General features: G+C 40.1%; 1 protein-coding gene across 4 annotated transcripts in view; it reads right to left on the bottom strand.

Moving 5' to 3' along the window:
• Positions 1 to 19,863, bottom strand: part of ESYT2 (extended synaptotagmin 2) — an 81,174-nt gene that overhangs the window by 36,898 nt on the left and 24,413 nt on the right. For all 4 annotated transcript variants that reach the window (XM_066628050.1, XM_066628049.1, XM_066628048.1 and 1 more), the window contains 6 exons: positions 19,786 to 19,827; positions 16,908 to 17,042; positions 15,023 to 15,099; positions 9,984 to 10,056; positions 9,431 to 9,520; positions 2,789 to 2,844 (listed from right to left, as the gene is read on the bottom strand). In XM_066628050.1, coding sequence (XP_066484147.1) covers positions 2,789 to 2,844; positions 9,431 to 9,520; positions 9,984 to 10,056; positions 15,023 to 15,099; positions 16,908 to 17,042; positions 19,786 to 19,827 — 473 coding nt within the window. The remainder of the gene's footprint in view (positions 1 to 2,788; positions 2,845 to 9,430; positions 9,521 to 9,983; positions 10,057 to 15,022; positions 15,100 to 16,907; positions 17,043 to 19,785; positions 19,828 to 19,863) is intronic.

Genomic DNA, 19,863 nt, shown 5'->3' on the forward strand with positions numbered 1-19,863 from the left:
GCAGGTCATCCAAAAGGGTCTCACCTGCTAATTTCTGTATAACCAGCACTCTGAGTTGAACACAACTGGTACCCAATGAAACCTAAATAAAAGAAGAATCATGTGCTCCAGAAACTGGCAGAAACAAGATGGAAATCTATGGGATTCAGTAGGCTAACTGTCAAGTAGGAGTTCTGCAGTACCAGCACCTACAATCTACTCTACAAGAAGGAACAGAAACATAAAATTGTACCTCTCCGCCAGAAGAATATTATGGTTCTATCAGTCACCAACATGACTGAAAATTGGACTGAACAACATCTCGATAACTGTTTTACCTAGACAAACGTGATGCGAGACCACCACGACATTCTCAAGCACCTTCTCCCAGAATGGAATATTGGTATCTGACAGGAAATTATCCATATCAGAGGGAAACAGTAAGGCTTTTTCAGCAGAGACCTCACTACTGTTGTCTTTAACTACTAGCTGATATTAGTCACCTGGGGGGGTGCTTATCACCCTAACACTCTCTCCCCTTCAAGAGGTTATCTTAAATTCCCTCAGCCCAAAACACGTTAATGAAGAAAATTCAGTGTTGTCCTGCTTTATGAGTATAGTATTTGCCACCAGCTTTGCTTGTGCATACATGAATTTTATCTGTCACCTGGAAACCACAGTGGATCCCAACACTGGAAATTAAAAATCAAGTCCCAAAGTTTGCAAACATTCCAACATTATTACCTTCAATGGCCACAAGATGGAAACAGCTCAAAATAAGGGGAAGGCCTAAGGAGGTTTGTACACCCTCAGTTATATACATTTGCCCCTCAACAATCACAATGAAAGACAAAAAACAATTGCATAGAGTATAAGGGCTATTACCTCAAGTGATTTTCCATTATAGACTGATGAAGCAGATGCTAGCTCAATGTTTAACTTTTACAAATGGGTTATACTAATCACTTCACTTTTTAAAGGCTATACTATCTATACAAAAGAAACACACAAAGCAGCTGCCACTATGGCAACTGGTTGCATAAGCCTGGAGCTGGTGAGTATCTGGAAGCCACTTTAAACTGCTACCATGCTGCTGCCATCCAGGGACTAGCCAACAGAAGTGGTTACAAACTGACTACAGTACTGCATATGGCATAATTATAATCTGCACTATAATTCTCCGAGAAGTTCATTTTGGCATCTTTCTTCCCATTAATTCTGTGAACAGGAAGGTAAAAGTAAAGATGACACTGACATCCTAAATCCAAAAACCTACATGAAATTAAGAATATTTATATACGCAATTGCAATTGCCGATTTATTTTCTCTCAAAAGTCATCATCTTAAGATTTTCTGCCTCAATAAAAGAATTGTTATTGAATGTGAAGGCAGCAGTAGAGAGGAACACACTTATCTTACACATCAATTCAGACATGGTTACATCAATTACACATGGTTCGCCGACCATGATAAGCTTTCAGAACACGCATATTAATGAAGAGCAAACCTACAATTTCACAGCTTATGGTACTGGGTGGAGTTCTGCATGTTAACCTCAAATATTCACCACCCCAAGCTTGCAACCTCCGACTGCAACAGAACAAGAAAGACTGCATTCTTTCTCTTGATGGGTGAGCCAAGTATAGCCAGAATGTTAGCCTTTCCTGCATAAGAACAGTTTTCTTCCAGGTATTACACTACTACACATTACAAAAGATACTATTGATTTGCTAGAAAATGTTATTGAGATTAGAAAGTTGAATAGCACAGCACAATTCAATCTTTGTCACCTCTAATTTTGTAGGTCTTTCACCTAGAACAGTTTTTTTTCCTAGTTATGAAAGTTAAATTTCTTAAATTTTGTATGCTGTGCAAGATGTATTAACCCAACAGCTCACAAAGTAACTTGGATTTGGAAAAGCAATCCCATTATTACATATGCTTTCTCCTCAGTCATTTCTGCAAGATCTTTTTTGCCACTGTTTTCATTCACCTCTTTGACTGTACTCATTACACACACACACACAAAATAAGAGTTTGAAAACCAGCATTTGTAGAATGCACCAAGAGTCAGTGCTTCCCAGTGTGCACATCACATGGCATTGCTGCTGAAATGAGCAAGCTGACAATTTAGTTGATCTACAAGACTCATTACGATAAATGGAACTGGGCCATTGGTTTCACAGACCCAGTTATCAATAGCTTGAACAGGAAGAGGTTTGCACATTGTCAAGCGACATCCTGCACAAGGCAAACAGGACAGAACTAACTTATAATCCCCCTACAAAATCAAAAGTGCTATAACTTTCCAGACAAATATGCAGCACTATGGAACTGGGCTGCTGCCATAAATACCATTTCCTCCACACTTTCCATTGCTTTTTCAACATTAGCCCATTATACAGCATCCTGTTCTGCCCAGTCTTCCCATGGCAAACACAACATCTCCGTACCCCTGATTCAGTGGTGACACCAGCTTCCACCACTAAAGCAAGGCAGAGGGAAGTCTTTTTGTACTGACATTACAAAACGACCTGCGGCCTTGAAGCCATGCCAACTATGTTTTACCCTTCAGGGCATACTATCAGACTCGAATCAATTTTTATCTGCAGTATTTACTATCAACTTCAAGAATCATACTACACTGACAGCCCCCTAAGGGGTGCACTAAATAGCACAGGGAGCAGCACTAAGCATTCAGTTCTTTTCAATAATTAGTGTGTGGACATACATTTGTTTATATCACACATACATACATAAAGTTACACGTGCTTTACAAAAATATTGCTGCGCTCTATTTTCCGCTTACTTCAGTCCTGGAATATCCAGAAGATTGGTCAGTCCTGTCCAGTTAATTTCCAAAAGCTGAAGACAAAATAAATAAATAATTTAGTCTGTTTTCCAGAATTCCCAGCAATTAAGAAACAGGACAAAGGGTCATACATTCTGACTTACAGGCAAGAGACAGGAAAACATCAGTTTAACACACATATTGAAATTTCAGCCAGAATTGTGTAACTGGGAAAAACGCTTGGCTCAGGCCCCTCGTATCTTCTGTGCAAAATCAGGAAGGATATAAAACAGTATATTAATAGCTACAGATTAAGAACAGCGGATTAACATTCAGAATTTCTTGCATCTAACTATCGAACAAATTCAACTACTATTCTCAAAGCAAGTTTGGATAATTTCAGTGGTCCCGTCTGAGTCAACCTAGAAATGTCAACAACTGCAGTTTAGCTGTTTTTAAGGTCAATACAGGTTGCCCCTCATTATCCACTGGGCTTCCATTCTAGAAAAACCTAGTGGATAAAAAATATCTGTGGATAAAAAACAGTGGAAAAATATTTAAAGACCGACTTCCAGGTTTCTTGCCCCTCCATTGTTCCCAATAAGGCTGTGCCTCAACATTCGCAGGGGTTTGATTCTCAGACTCCCTGCTGATACCATAAAATGTGTTAAATAAAAGCAGTTTTTAAAAAGTGTGTCCCTTTACAATTGTGGTTTAAAAACAACTTTTCTTTCTATTGTGAAGAGGCAGTCAGCAATTAGAAATACAAAGGAACCCCTGTCTTTGCCTGGTTCAGCTGAAGAAAGGAATAATCGCTGTTTGTCCCTCTATAACAGTAAGAAAAGCAGTTTTTTAAACTGGGATTTTAAAGTGGTGGTTCCCAACCTTTAGCAGCCTCAGGACCACTGAGACAAAAACTGGAATTGGTATGCACCACAAGCAACAGGGCCTCCAAGAAGAATTTTATCAGGGGGTACAATTTTTCTTTTGGGCCCCTTCCCAAAGTGGGAAGGAAGAGGGTGAAACAGAGTGGGGGGTGGGTAGAAGACAAAACAGGGCAGGGAGAAGGTGGCAACAGCAGGAAGAACCTTTAGAAGCCAAGTCTACCATGCTTCCCACTGCAGAGCCCAGGTCTACCTGTCCACAAGTGTCAGCAGCTAGATACACTCATACAGAAAACAAAACATTCCGAAACCTCTAAAAATTTTTAAATACAGAAAATCATTGCAGAAAATTATATCATATTTAGGCTCACATTAGAATGGAAAGTGTTCAGTGTGAAACAAAATGGACTTCTGCAGCAGCTGTAGTTCCACAGCTGTGTCCTCGATACACTCCTTCATGGTAAACAGATCCACAAGCCAAAGAGCTACTGTAGCAGGCCAGTTTCTTTACAGATTTGATAGTGTTCAGGAATGTCATACATACATTACTTGAGGCAGCACATATTGCTTGCAGCAGCTACAGCCGCCATGCACCTAGCATCCCTTATGAGCAGCAAGTCTGGGTGAGATTGGAAAGTATAAGATCGCAGGAAATTTCCTCTCCTTTGACTTCTGGGCCCACTTTTTGACCAGGAGCCCAGATACAAATTAGTCCCTGCACCCTCTCTTATGGACCCAGCATGCAACCACCATCTCTTCACACTAAAAATACAATTAAATTTGTAATTAGAAAAGATTAGAGATTAGTTTTATTATTTATAATGAAGATTGTGGGTTGCTGCTTTCATTGCTGGCTGCAGGCAGTTCTTTCTCCACCCTCTTTGGTGGTCTGTGGGGGTGTATGCTGAAGTAATCAAAGGCAATCTTTTCTCCTGAGACTTTGCGGACCACTTTTCAAGGTCTCGCGGACCACAGGTTGAGAACCAGTATTTTAAAGAGATGCATTTTCCCCCTTCTCCAGTGATCAGTACATTCCTTCTCATTCCCCCTGCTGCAAGACTCATGGGGTATGGAAATAAGTCTTCAAAATATAATAAAACAGTATTGTACAAGAATTAAGCCCACATAATTACTGTTCAAAAGGCAAAAAACCTTACACCTCCCGAAATCTGAGTAATACAGATCCTCTGCAAGTCTGTTCAGCATTTTCCTCCCACTACAGTTAATGCCACTGCATGGTGCTAGGCCAAGGAATAGGGTAACTGGGCAGGTGTTATGCAGAACATCCAAGACCATGAGTGGCAAGCCAACTGGGAACACCCTAACCCTAACCCTCCCCACCCCGAAATGCCTCCCTCCCACCTTCCCTAGACGCTTGCGCTTGTTGAGCTCGGCCAATGCAAACCTTCCTGCCAAGTCAGCTGGATTCAGCCTCCGCGGGCTGGCATGCGTCCCTGCGCCGGCCCAGCCAACTCTCGAGGGGGTGCAAACGTGCCTTACAGCACACTTGTGACCCTCCTGGGCCAGCGCAAGGGACTTGCGCTGGCCCAAGACGCAGTCAGGAATGCGCCCAAAGTTGACATTTGATTTTTTTTTAATGCAGACCATCAGATCAATTAATGCTTGATGAGAACGGCACAATTTTCCTTGAAATGTGTGTTATAATTCAGGTTTTTAAAAGCTAGTTTTTCCTAACCTATAAATAGATATGATCAAAATGGTACGCCATATGTAACAGTGCTTAGAATTGCAGCTTCTGAATAAACTGAATTCAGATAGAGGCATTAATCATAGTTGATGGTTCCATGCCAAATAAATCAACTTCTAGATGAAACCTGATATATCCAACTGGCCTGAAAACTGTTGTTTATCACTAGGCACTAATGTATTTTAAATAGTATTCAAACAAACATCAATTTGCAATGCACAGGAATACTAACATTTTGGTCATATTATCGGAAAGATAATTTTTATCTATGTGATGCAAACACTGGGATACAGTCCACCTCATAATAAGGGCCAGTATTCCAGCAAGCCAAGCCCGAGAGGTGATGTCAACTTCAACTTGCCTTAGACTGTGAGAAGAGGGACTTGTAGTGGCAGCAAAACACTGCATTTCCTAGTATGAACATAGAACTATAGCTGTTTTCTATTTTTAGCTTTAACTTTCTATGAACTGTCTCTTTCAAAAGTGATAGTAAAGGAAAATGTTAATATCAAAACGAAGGACATTTTCAGAAGCTTCTCATGTCTGCTATCCCTTAGAATAATTCACAATTTTAGGTGAGCATGCCTCCGAGAAGCATAGAACAGATATTTATGCCATCTTCCGTTATTTGAACCAGATGATTCATTTTTAGCAGTACAATGTAGACATTCCATCTGACAGAATCTCTGCATGGCTCACAGGCCATAGAAGGCTCATGCAAACTCATTAGACAAGTATGTTCAGAATTATTAATTTAGGCAGTCTTGCCATATATGGACAGCAAGGCCAGCAACAGATACCAACTGCAGAATATGCTGACTTAGTTCCAGTTGTTACTTTGGACTGGAAAATACGAGGAGAAAAAAATCCACATCTAATTGCCAAAAACTCTCCTGATGAAAATGGAGCAAGTTTCCCTTAGCTAAAGCTCTGTAAGATCTAGATGATGGAAAATGACTGTGTAATACAACTTTGATCCTAGACAGTTATTTCAGATTGTGCTGGAAAAGGGGGGCATCAAAAACCTTGCTAACTCTACTACAGAATTACTTTTAACTAATCAGAAAAAAGAATGGCATATTGTCAAATCATGGGACCACAGATTGGCTAATAAAGTTAAACCAATATATTTGTCCTTGTTATTAGCTCCCCATCCTCCAACGTCTTCTGGCATGGATAGGGATTTATTGAATTTATCTTGGAGATATAAAGAAGGTAAGAAACAGGAGTTTCTTCTGCTGTTTCTGGCTGTCTCTAAACTGCTGCTCTTGACAGAAAACTGCCTCTCACCCCCCCCCCAAGTCCTCTAGCAAAGTACGAAAAGGTTTGAAAACAAGTATACTCTTGTCTCACTTGCATAGAGGCTGGATAAGGTAAGTAACAGCAGGAGTCTTTCCCACTGTGGATTATCCAAACTCTACTAAAGTGAAGGAGAAACACCTATATCCACCTTCCCCCCCCCCCAAGCCCTTACATCAGTGCTTCCCAAACTTATCTCATTCACAATGCCAGGGCACCAGAAGCACATGGTGATGGTGCAACATGATGTCAGTGGCACTTTTGGGTTGGGAGACCAGATGTGACCCTACAAACAGCAGTAACAGGCTCAGGGCGGAAGGAGAACTTTTTTGAGTCTACAAAAACCACTCTGCCCTCCAAGCTTCCTACCACTGTTTGTAGCATTGTGGTCTTGCTGCTGTGTGGCAGCTGTTCTGCAATGCCCCAGTACATAGAAGTTTGTATGAAAAAGAGAAACGGGGTGTAAGCAGGTGAATGAAACAGGTGGCTAAGTGTGTAATTAGAGTCATGAGGAAGCAGTGAGCTGATTGGTGGGAATCTCCTGGGGTCTGGGAGGTTCTGGTTAGAACTACCCTCCTTTTTACTCTAGTATCAGACTGGAGAGGGCTTTTATTTTAGAAGTCTGGACTTTTTAATTTGAACCACCTGGGTTTTTGTGTTTTAATGAACCTTTCGCTGGAGGTATTAGAGTTTTAAGTCTTTATCAGTAAGTCAATCTTTAGCCCTAAGCATAACAGCCTAGAACTTTATTCCTTAGTACATCAGCATTTCAGGTGGTTTTTAGCTCTTTGATCAACGCCTGACACATAGGGTGAAACATTAGGAGGAGAATCTAAACCTGATGAATGTGGTCAAAAATATCAAAAAACGTTTCACTTCAGGACAACACCAACCAAGAGCCTCAGTTCCTATATTTAAGAAACAGGAGTTTCTCATTTTTTCTAAACTCTGTTTGCACTGGAAGACTCAAGGTGGGGTTTATGTCATTTATGGATGTTTGATAACACTTCTGCCTTTGGAGAACGTATTCTCTCTATGGTGGGGAAAAAGTCACACATTCCCCACTTATAAATGACATGAAGTACTAATGCTTCATTTTAGTTACTTATAAGATACTATTTGCTAAAAATCAGGAAGACAATGGAAGAAAGATGGTCATGAAAAATATGATTTGACAAAACATGACATAAGGTCAGTTATTCCTACATTACTATGATTAGAAAACTGTTGCTGCCTTTTATATGAAAGTTCTGCAGCAAGAAAACCCAAAAGAAAAAAGTATACAGGTGGAGCCTATTTATCCATAGATTTTACAGCCACTGATCTGGCTCAATGTGGGTCCCTTGGACCAGAGAGGAGTCAGACTTGGCCCAAGCTAAACCTTCCAAAGGCACAGCTTCATTGCCTCTGAAGGGCTGCATCCGCCCACGGCCTCTGCAGGCTTCCGAAAGCACTTTGGAGGTAACCCGAACACAGCTCTGGTCGCCTTCAGGGGGTAAAGGGCCAAAATGGCAGATTTTGGTATCCACAGTTTTCAGTGGGGGGGGGGGGGTGGTGGTGGTTCAAGAACAGATCCCAGGAAGATACTGTGGCCCCACCTGTATACCCCATCCAGTTCTATTTAACTTTACAATATTTGGGTTTTTGCAGATCTTAGAATATTATGCTAAGATACTTTGCTGAAGCAACAAAAAGTATGAAAGAGGCAGGCATTACACACAAGACAAAGATAATAGGAATAGGCTACACAGTAGTCCTAAGGATCTATTTTATTTCAAGCCTTGAAAAAGACATTGCTCTCATACACACTTTCAATTTCTCAGCGGCCCTAGGGCCTTGACATGTCCTTTTTTAAAATAAAAGCCAAGTTCTCCATAAATTTTGTTCCAGACTGCACAGCACACAAGTGGAATACCAAATGCTCTGCTGAAAGGCCACATGAATTAAACTGCATCAGATTTTACTTCCTATTACTAAACGCTTATGAAATAAGCCCTAAGCTTGAGTAATTTCCAATTACTTACTCAAGCTTACTCAAAACACTATTCCTAGAGTCCAGGGTACTGCATACTAAAATATGACCATATTTATTCTGTACACAATAGGTATTGTAACTGGCATTACTCTCAATTTTTTTACTCTATTGAACAGCACAGCCTGTATTTTATTAGAAGTTATAAAAATATTTCTATACCACTAAAATTTTAAGAAGTGGGTTGTTTTTATTCTTAATATGAAAGATACAGAACCTCAACAGTCACAGTCACTCTGCTTCAAAATAATACCTTGTGGATTAGGAATCAGCAGAAGTAGCAAATCCTGAATCAAATTTAAGCCCTGGTTTCAACTATAGAGGCAAAAAGTGGTGGTTGTCACAACTTACTCACCAGCAACCCATTTTGGGAACTAGTAGTTCCAGGCCCCAGTTCTGTATCTCAACTTCAAAACTGATTGCTACAAAGTATTCTTCTATAGAACCCAGCAAGATTATATATAATACATATAATACATGTATAATAAAATACATATAATATATGTATGCTATGGTTTCCTAGACATTCCTCTGCTATGTGTCATGAATGACACATGAATCCCAGCAGCACCTACAGCAGCGTACTGGTTGAGAGATCAACTTTCTCCCTAAGTGCCAGCTAACGATTAAAGAAGAAAATTCCTTTGCTATACTACCAATTTTTCAGTAGCAGTTTACTACAATAAAAGCAGAAATGCTTTGTAGAAAAGGAAGGAGTCTAGAAACTTTTCACTTACCGGTTTTCTAAGGAAAAATAAAGATAGTGCTCCAATTAAGGGCATGTCTCCAAGCAGAGGTTCCAATATAACTCTCATTGTACCATGAATCTAACAAAAATAAATAACTAGAGTCAGAATACTTCACATAATTAAGGATATAACAGCCAGGATATTTAAATGAATTTTTTTAAAAATTCAGGGTTTTTTTTTCAAAGCTTTTAAGCTTTTCTTTTCAAAATACAGTAAAAACTGTATTAGTCAGCATGCATGGAGAATGGAAGGTACCAAAATACGCTTGTAATATTGTAACAAGCCCCCACCCCCAGGACTTCATATAAACAAAATCTTGTCTTCTTTCAGTGATTTAAATCAGTTTAATTGCAATCAGTCTAACCTGCAAAAATTGACATATTACAAAAGACTATTAATACATTTGATACTTACACCTATGGTAGACTAGAACAAAACTATTTCTAATGTTTTGCCCTCTTTCTGGAAAGCAGAAGAAACTAGACAGTTTTACGGAAATTAATATTTCAAAATAATGTCAAGTGGATAGATGAGAATTTACCTGTATACTCTTCACACCAGCTCTGCAGAAGTATCTCTTAATCTCCAAGTCAATTTCACAATTGCCAACAAAACTGAACAAGTACACAAGAAATATTTTAATAGGTTTACAATACATTTTCGTGAATATCAATTAAACCTTCCTTCTAAAATGTGTTAGTCATAGGTGTCAAACATAAGGCCCAGGGGCTGGATGCAGCCCACGGAAGTTTTTAATCCGGCCCTCAGGATCTCAGCTGCTGAGGAGTGCTGAGATGTTACTACTCTAAGGGTAGCCCACATGAAAACTGGGCTCTCCTGTATCTTGAAATATGATCAAGATGTGTGTATTTTCTGTCATTTGCAGCTAATGAGTTCCTAAGTGAGAAAAAGTGCTTATTTTTGGTTATGACTTGTTTCATGACATCACTTCCTGCCTAATGACATCACTTTTGGCCCTCAGCAAGCATCATGAATGCTGTTCGGCCCTTGGTATAACACTCATGTCATAGGTTATATTTATAACTTACATTTAAGCCTTAAATAAAAATGGTGACAGAATTGCCAATGCAATCCTGTGCATACTTAACTGAAAGCAAGCCCCACTGAACACAGTAGGACTTACATCTGACTAAAGTTGCACAGGACTGCACTATAACTCTTGCATTTTTAAAAAAATCTCTAGCACACAGTAATGCAGGGCTCCCTCTAGCCCAGTGTTTCTCAAACTGTGGGTCAGGACCCACTAGGTGGGTCATGAGTCAATTTCAGGTGGGTCCTCATTCATGTCAATATTTTATTTTTAATATATTAGACTTGATGCTGCCATGGTATGTGACTGCATTTGGGGAAATGTTATAGAACTATACTTTTAACAAGCTACTATGTTTATTCTTATAACAATGATAGTAAATGGTACTGACTCCTGGGTAAGTATGGGTAGTATTGCAGCCTAGGATTGTTAAAATTTTCCTGCTTGATGATGTCACTTCCGATCATGACATAACTTCTAGTGGGTCTTGACAGATTCTCATTCTAAAAAGTGGGTCCCGGTGCTAAATGTGTGAGAACCACTGCTCTAGCCAAATATTGAACACACCATTAAAGATTTGTTCTTTTGGGGCTCCTGAACAAGCAAATGCCTCTAGCAACGAGACTTATTACAAAAGCCCACTGGATTTTTTGGCTGGGTTGCCGAGCACCTCAGGGGTTAAACTTAGGGTACAGATCTACAATCTTCAGCATGACTCAGTGGAACTTCCTACAATTAATCCAGCTGCAGTGCATTTTGTTTGTAAGTGTTTGTCTGCAGTGCCTTTTCCTTTGTAAAAGGAGCCATGTGCCAAGAATAGTGTAAGAGACTTCTGCAGGAGGATATTAAGCACCTATTTAGGGTAGGAATACTGTTGTTTTAACTTTCAGACTTTGATACTACTACATTTGTTGTCCAAAACCTGCGTGTTTACTTGTGTATTGAACTTTACAGACTTTCTATAGCAGTTTTTAATTTTGTAAACTTTATTATGGTTGATTTGACTTTTTACAAGCATTCTTATGCCTTGGATATGTTGACTTTTGATTTTTATATATATCTTTAAGTCTCTTATTTGTAGGAGTTCAAAGCACATTTGGACTTTACTGATTTCTAGGAAACTACCCCTGCACCCTGAGCTTTTTTGTGGTTGCTATGGGTCAGAGGTGGTCCAATGTAGGAACTTCCTTCCGCATGTGCTAGTGTTCTGATACAACCTTTTGTTATGGTCCTAAACTTTGACCTAGCATTGTCTGCGGGATCCATATATGTGCTGGGATTATCTTCTCTCTCTTTTTTAAAGAATTTTTATTATTGCTATTATACTCTTCAACACACACAAATACACAAACATGACCAATTATCAGACAGCTTATCTTCAATGATTCTGCCACCAAATTAGTGTTTCTACTCAGTTAAAAAAGTCTGTGTACTGACACAGAAAGGTATTAAGAAGCCTGATAGAACATGAGTATCAAGGTTTGTCGAACATGTATGATCAACCTCAGTGAACCATAATGCTCAAATACTTTGGCATAATACTTTTTTCAAAGAGCATACATGAGTTGAAATTATGAAGAAGATTTAGGCTAGACCAGGGTTTCACAAACTGTGGGTCTTGACTCCTTGGTGGTTCACAACCTGATTGTTGGTGAGTTGTGATGCTGAAACTGACACGTACATATCAGAGAAAAAAATGCATGGAGACCTATGGAATGTGAAACTGAGCCACATCACATGATTACTCATGAGTAGGCAACCATGCATTGGTCCACTGGCAAAGGGCAAGCCAAGAGAAATCCAACGTCACTGGAATGGTCCAAATCCAATGAACGTAGCCCCCAAAAAGCATGTGAGAGGGAAATCCCTAGCTCCAAGCTAACAAATGCATTGAGTCCTGGGGAATGTGAAACTAAGCTACATGCTTGTGTTTACTCATGAGTAAATGGGCCTTGGCTTGTGTTGGAGGTCAGGTAAAGGATCCTATGGAAGGACCACAAAAACTAGAGAGTCCTGTTTCAGAGATAATTCCACAGGCTGGGTTACACAACAGATAAACCCTACTGTGGGTTACTAAAGACAAGGTGGTACCCCAATAATAATGGTACCCCTTATTGGACCCAAGATTACCTCAAAGGGCAAAAAGATACAGAAGTCAGTCCAAGTATCTCAAGTCCTAAATTAAACTATTTAATTTTCCTTCCAAGGTCATCACCGACTTGAGCCCCAAAACATACAAACAGCCTACCCAGATGAACTAAGACAGGTCACAATCCTAGCTCTCATAAATAACCTGGCAGGTGTATTCTCTACTAATAAAGTTTGCATGCCCTCTTCAAAAGCAGTCCCATGTAGGGTGCATTACAACAGTCCAATCCAGATGTTACCCATGTAGCTAGCTCCATCCAATCTAACTAACTAGCTAACTAGCTGCATCCAATCCAACTGTAAGAATAGTTGGTAAACCAGTCAAAGCTGGTTAAAGAAGCTCTTATCCACCACTGCACCTGTCAGTTCACGGTGAAGGCTGGATCCAGGAGCAACCCCAAATTGCAGACCAGCTCCTTTAAGAAAACAGCTACCCCATCGAGAACAAGGCAACAATCCATAACCCAGATTGTTGGTCTCCTCACTAACAGCATCTCCACTTAAGCTTGTTTACCCTCATCCACTTCATTACTGACACCAGGAACCAGTTGAGGACATCCCTGTGTGAAGATCAAAATGAAAGCTAAAGCCTGATGTCATCTGCACACTGAGAACCAATCCCAAATTCCTTAATGAGCACTCCTAGTGGTTTCAGGTAGACATTAAAGAGAACACTAAGTGTTTTCAGGGCCACACTACACATTCAAGCAGACCCTTTACTGGAACTCTACAAGTTTCTTCCTGCATACCACTTTTGAAAGAAAGTAAAAAAAAAAACAGCTACAGGAAGGATTCAGATCAGGGTACAGTGCATGGGAAGGCCAGAGAGGAAAAAATGCAGGAGAGGGAGGCTACAGTATTTACAGTGCTAGAAATTTTTTATTGAATGAAATTCCAATGAAAAGCAACACATGACATGTTTTGAGCAGGCTCTTCTTCAGATGCAGAAGACAAACATTCAATCAAACTAGAAACTAATAAGTATACTGTATATCTGTTAATGAGGTCAGAAGACTCTTAACAAACCTTGACAGTCTAAGCAGAATCAAAACAAAAATCTGAGACTGCCAAGATGCATTAGGAGCCTTCTGACCTCAACAACAAATATATATTTTCCTTTTTTGATGGAATCTTTTATCTGAGAAAAAGCCTTCTTAGAACACGCCAACTGTATTACTGCAGCTTCAATAAACGAAAACACTTCTTCCAGCCCTTTTGCTCTTCTGCAGGGGTACGGGTCTCCATGCAGCTTTATTACTTTGAATCACCTCTTCCAAAGCAGCTACATGCCCCTCTAAGGACACATGGGCTGGAGACGATGCAAGAGTATACACATGGATTAAACAACCTTGGCACTGTTTTTATTGTATTTTAATAGACCTAATCAAGTATAAGGACAACAAGCAGAAAACATCTAGCTGGATGTACTGACACAATTCAGTCATGACACTGTTGCCCTTCAACCCAAATTTCTATGTCCGTGTCTTTGCAATACAGCTTATATGAAACACAATCTACTATTTTGGACAGAGCTAAGTGGAACACTTTCATCTACTGAGTTTATAATGGCTGTGAAGTATTTAAGTCTAAATTGATCTCTAACATGATAGACATGTCACAAATAATGAATTTATTACCCCTACTCATTAACAGCTTTCCTTTTCATTAATACATTTAAGATTACTAGTATAATTTCTTCCCATGTCATTCAAAGTAAAATATTTACGCTGCTTTATTTTATGTCCGTTTGGGAGAACATGAGAGAACCATGATCAGTATTAGCAGTTCTCATTAAGCCCTAAAAACTATGGCCAAGACCATCCCCCCCCATTTCAAAGAGGATTGCCTTGTGGCACAATGGCACAAGGGTGGGGGACTACACCAAATGCATGATCCCAAAGTGCCTTTGGACATGTGAAACTAGTCACATGCTTTTTTAAAAATTGAGGTAGTTGTGAAACAAATATAAATTCTTTATTACATGAGAACTTCCTTGCTGTGGCTTCAGAACCAGTAGATGAAACTAGAGCGAAATAGATATTGGTTAGACCAGCCATTTTCAGCCACTGTGCTGTGGCATACTGGTGTGCCGTAAATGGTCCCCAGGTGTGCCACGGAAATTTGGGATAGGGTCATTTATCAGTAGGGCCATTGGGGATGTCAGCCCCCCATTGACAGCACTGTGTGCCTTGTCAATTGTCAAGAAACTGGCCTTGACCATTTTAATACCTTGCCAGTGTGCTGAGAGATGAAAAAGGTTGAAAATCACTGAGCTAGACATTAAGAATTAGAAAATTCTTCATGGGAAGAGCTATCTGGCACTGGAACATTCTACCTTGTGACATATATACAATTATTACATACATTATTGTAATTATTACCTGATCTGAAGATCCAGAATGATCTGTCTTTTATCCACATTTTCAGTATAGACTTTAACACCGTTAATCCTAAGGGGCTGAAGTAACAGGATTTCCATTTCAATAGCTTAATACATCAAAATTAAGCTTTACATTTAAGCTCACCCCCTAAATAAGTGTAAAATGTTGAGTGACACGAATACAGATTCAGAAACTAGCTTTCAGAATGTGCTCCTTTTATATTTGATGAGTCATTGTGAACTAATTCCATCCATTCTAAGAGGGAGATTGTACATGCAACAGACACAGGCACTCTCAAAATGACTGATTTTTGTCCTAGCAAGACATACAACCACACACATCTAAGGCAACTTGGCAGGTTACCTATGACGAATAAGAACTGCATCAAAGTGACGAGGCAGGGAATTAGTGTTGTGGGAGAGAACTGGCTCTTTTCTCTTTCACCATCAGTGCCCAGAGAAAGGTCTGAGGGTATAAGATGCTGCTATCGTGTTACACCCATACAGGTCTCAGCCAGACCAAGGACCTGGATGGATGAGAGTGCACCCATAAACACTACTTCAGGTAGCCCAGCAATTAAGAACAAACAAGTGCAATAAAAAAAATTTTAAGTATCGTAACTGTGTGTGGGTGGGAAGACCACTAAACAATTTGTAAAAACAATTATATGCAAGATGGAAGCAATAGCAAGGGGCTTTGCATTTTTACCAGCTCCAATGTTTTCACGAAATTTAACAGAAGATACCCCCCAGAAAGGGTGGATTTTGTCATTTATAAGCCCTTAAAATTTCTGGTTTTTTGCAGGAGGACTTATCCTGGAAACTGAATTCATAAAAACAGATATGGAATGGTGTTTTTTTCTTTACATTTCTGCAGCCTTTTGTCCTTTTTCACTCCAGTTTGTTTTTTAGTTCAGAGATGCAGATAAAAATTGCATCCCTGTTTTGGTCAAAACACATCATCTTCATTAGCAAGTTTGCAAGAGATGTGTCAAAAGTCCATCCAAAATATTCCTTCCCAAAAGCTTACTGCATGCCTGTCAGTTGCTATTAACCTAAGAACCAATATTTGAAGTAGAATCTGCACAGCAGGGCGTCCACCACTTCTGGTCACTGAGTCAACACAGTGCCGAGTTGAGCAATCAAACGATATCTGCTTCAAGCAACAGCACTTATGCGACTGTGCTCTCCAAGTGAGTTTTTCCAAAGAGAAATGGAACAGCCTTTGTCCAGTAGGCATTTAGACGTCAAGCACTGATTTTTTAAAGCTTAAGTAATGTTGTAACATGAGTAGTTTACATTTTGCAATCCTTTCACTTTTGTTGTTCCATCACCATAGCAACACCACAACAGTGATCAAGCCACTGATTAGCCGCTAGCAAGATAGGAAGGAAGAGAAATATACAAAAGTATAAAACAGAATCTTCTGCTGAAGCACAAAGATGACAGATAACAGTACTGTACTGAAATATAGCCAACACACCACAGTATTGCTAAGTATCAATGAAAGACTATTCTAATTATGTAGCCCAAAATACATTACTATTGCTTCTGCAAAGCCAACAAGTCTTATAATGTTGACAATATTGAAATTAATTTTAAACAATATTCCTTCATCAAAAAATCTCACTTAAGCCAACGCAACCAACATTTTTTTTAACTCCGGAAAGTAATTACTTTTACCTTTGAATCAACTCAAGGACAAGTTTGTTACAACAGGATCTCAGGTCAAGCAGAAGAAATTAAAGCTATTTTTGCAACACCACTCATGTGATCTTAATCAGTGTGGTAATTGTAAGCACATGTTTATAAAAATGACAGATGACTCATTCACATAAAGGCTTCACAGTGTATAGAAACAATGCATAGTCCAAAAGAAAACTTACCTGGTGCCCTATATCAATTTTTGTGAAACTGAAGGTGCTCAGGTGGCTATTTGCCCCTCTCACTGCTGGTTCTATTGTCTCACGAAAAAGCTTTTCAATAAACTGGCAAATAAAAGGCCACATGTGTTTGACGGTCTGAGAACAAAAGAAAGCGATTGGTAGGTTTTCAGGCATTTGACACAGTCATATAAGAGAACTATTTCAAAGAAAGTTGTTTATAATTTCTCAATGCTACTTCTGTCAACTTCTCTTAATTTAGCAGGATCAGAAAGCTACTTTCCCCCTAATTCATTCTCAGTTCTCCATGTGCCTAGTAGAAACCATCCAGTTAGGTTCATTTAAAAAACCTATTAAATGTATTCATGTATTTACTAAAATGTTTATTTTAAGACATGGTCTTTACAAAAGATGCTATGCAGAAGTCAGAAAACAGATCTTTCTATGCTCAACACAGTAATAACTGTCCCTACAAACTCAAGGCGTCAGTTCAAACCTCTGCCTGAGAGTCTGCCAAGTAGAGAGGACAGAGTCAAAGACTCTTCTCTGTATAACATACCCAGAAGCCCAAAGGCTAAGCTGCACAAACTGCAATAGTGCAACACAAGACCCAAGTTCAATGCAATTAGGCATAGGGGGAGGGGTACACCTGAAAACTTGAGTCATATCCTTTCCATCTCTTGCACTGTAGCAATGTTGAAGTGGAAAAGCTCAAGACTCAAAAAATAAAAATAAATGCATAGCATCAGAAACCATCCTCTCTCCCCAGAAGTAATATTCTGAAGATGGGATCATACACAACTCAGCAGCTAATCACTGCGACGCATGGAGAATGCAAGTGGCATCAGGCACAAGTCCTGTCAAGTTGCACAGCAAGGGGAAACATTCCCTTGCTTCTACAGCCATGGAACCAAGGACAAGAAAGAAAAGCAACACTGAAGGGTGGGAAAGAAGAAACTGTGACGGAAAGGCAACTCTTTGAAACACACATAAGTGCCAAAAAGCATACTATCCATGCCGTATCCATCACACCTCAGAATGAAAACCAAACAAGTTGTGGGAAATCTGCAGTTAAAAAAGAAAAACATGCCAGGAGTTCCAAAAAAGTCATGGGGGAGAGAATAACTGAGGCCACTGCAGGGGTGGGAGTGGAGAGGGATTAACCCTCTGCAGATTCCCTGACTTACTGCCCAATCCTAAACTGCCCTTATGCCACAAGTACTAGCATTCCAGCCGTGTAAAGTGCTTTATGGCTATTGCAAACAGGACATGCTGTTGGGAGAAGCCAGTTTGATGCAGCAAGCAGTGAGCAGCAGCCTGCCAGCAGACACTCTACAACCGCCAGTGCCAGTAAGTCAGGGCCCACCCCAAGAGGAATGGTGTGGGGAGGGGAAGGAATGAGGGCTGGAGGGTGTTGTACTGGCAGAAGTGGCACCACCGATATCACTGGCAATGCATAATTTGCCTCTGAAATGAAAATAGCTAATCTACTAATTTCAAAGTGCTGAACACAAAAATGACAATGAAGTCTGTGGTTCTGATTTAGAAGAAACAAAACATATTGTATGCATAGGTGGAGGGAAAGTGGACATTTACTAGTACATGTCTATGGAACTGTACTGTGGATCTCACAAACCGCAGCCAACTTTGCATTTTCATAGTCATATTCATGTTCAGCACATCACCTCAAAATCCATAAGAAATGACTAATTCAATCAAGGGGGCATGAGCTCTGCAAAATCTGTTGACCAGAGTATCCTCCTTCTGGGCCTCCATCCTCCTTCCCAGCTCCACTTGGACCTGTGCCAATGAAGTTGCTTACCCCCAGGCAAGGGAACAAATGTTCCCTTACCCCAGACCACCTCCGGGACAATCATCAAACCTTAAGTAGTTCGGTCTTGAAGCTTTAAGTTGTCCTATATTGTACAACACAAAAACATAATTCAACTCAGCAATTCACAAAAATAGATTTATCTAAATTAAGACAGTAAGCTCAACAAGAAGCTTACACCAGCAATTGCAAGTCTGAGTTGAAATGAACCTCTCCTTGATGACATCAGGATTACGTGACAAAATCCGTTATAGCAGCCTACCCCAAGCAGCTAGCTATGCCTCCCACACTAGCCTCAGTGTTTCTCTGAAAATCAGATACAAACATTGGAAGCTGCCTTGTACCGAGTGACACTATTGGTTCATCTAGCTCAGGTGGCTTAACACGTGGCCTGTGGGCTACCTGCAGCCCACAAGGTCCTTTTCGGCAGCCGTCAAAGACCCCACCACAGAACCACTCGCTACCTCCGCCAGCTTCAGCAGCTTTCAATATCCCTGCCACGCCATTCTAGTTTCTCCTTTGGAGAAAACAGCAGCTCAGCAACTCAGAATCCAGAAATAACTGGCAATGACATCATCATGTCATGGCAAATTACTTCTACATCTGCACAGTCAGGGGGTGACACCAGGGTTGTGAGCCCCCTCCAGCTGTCAGAAGTTGGACTGCCGTGATCTACTCATTGTCTTCAGTATTTCATAAGGGATTATTTTCTGTCCTATCTGGAGATACTGGGGACTAAACCTGGGACCTTCTGCATGCAAGGCAGTGCTATGGTCCCTGTTCAGGCTGATGGGATCAAGTGATCACATAAGACCTGGTCCTGTTAGTATTTGGAGTTTAACTAACATGGCATTACAGTTACCAGATGAAAAGGCTAGATTTGAAAACTTGCTATGTAGTCTGTAAATCTGTTAATGACCTTTCATGCCCCTCAATTAATCACAGTTTCTAGAATAAAAGTATGCAATAAATAAAAGTTGGACAGGATGTAATGTGAAGAGATAGTAATTTTATTCTGAAGTTCCTCATGTCCAAGAGAAAACAGCTTACCTTATTCAGCCATTCTGCTCTCTCAGTATCTGGAAAGTGAACCTAACAAAAAGAAAGTTGGAGATGATTAGTAAAAGG

Source organism: Tiliqua scincoides, chromosome 5 (assembly GCF_035046505.1).
Source record: "Tiliqua scincoides isolate rTilSci1 chromosome 5, rTilSci1.hap2, whole genome shotgun sequence".
NCBI lineage: Eukaryota > Metazoa > Chordata > Lepidosauria > Squamata > Scincidae > Tiliqua > Tiliqua scincoides.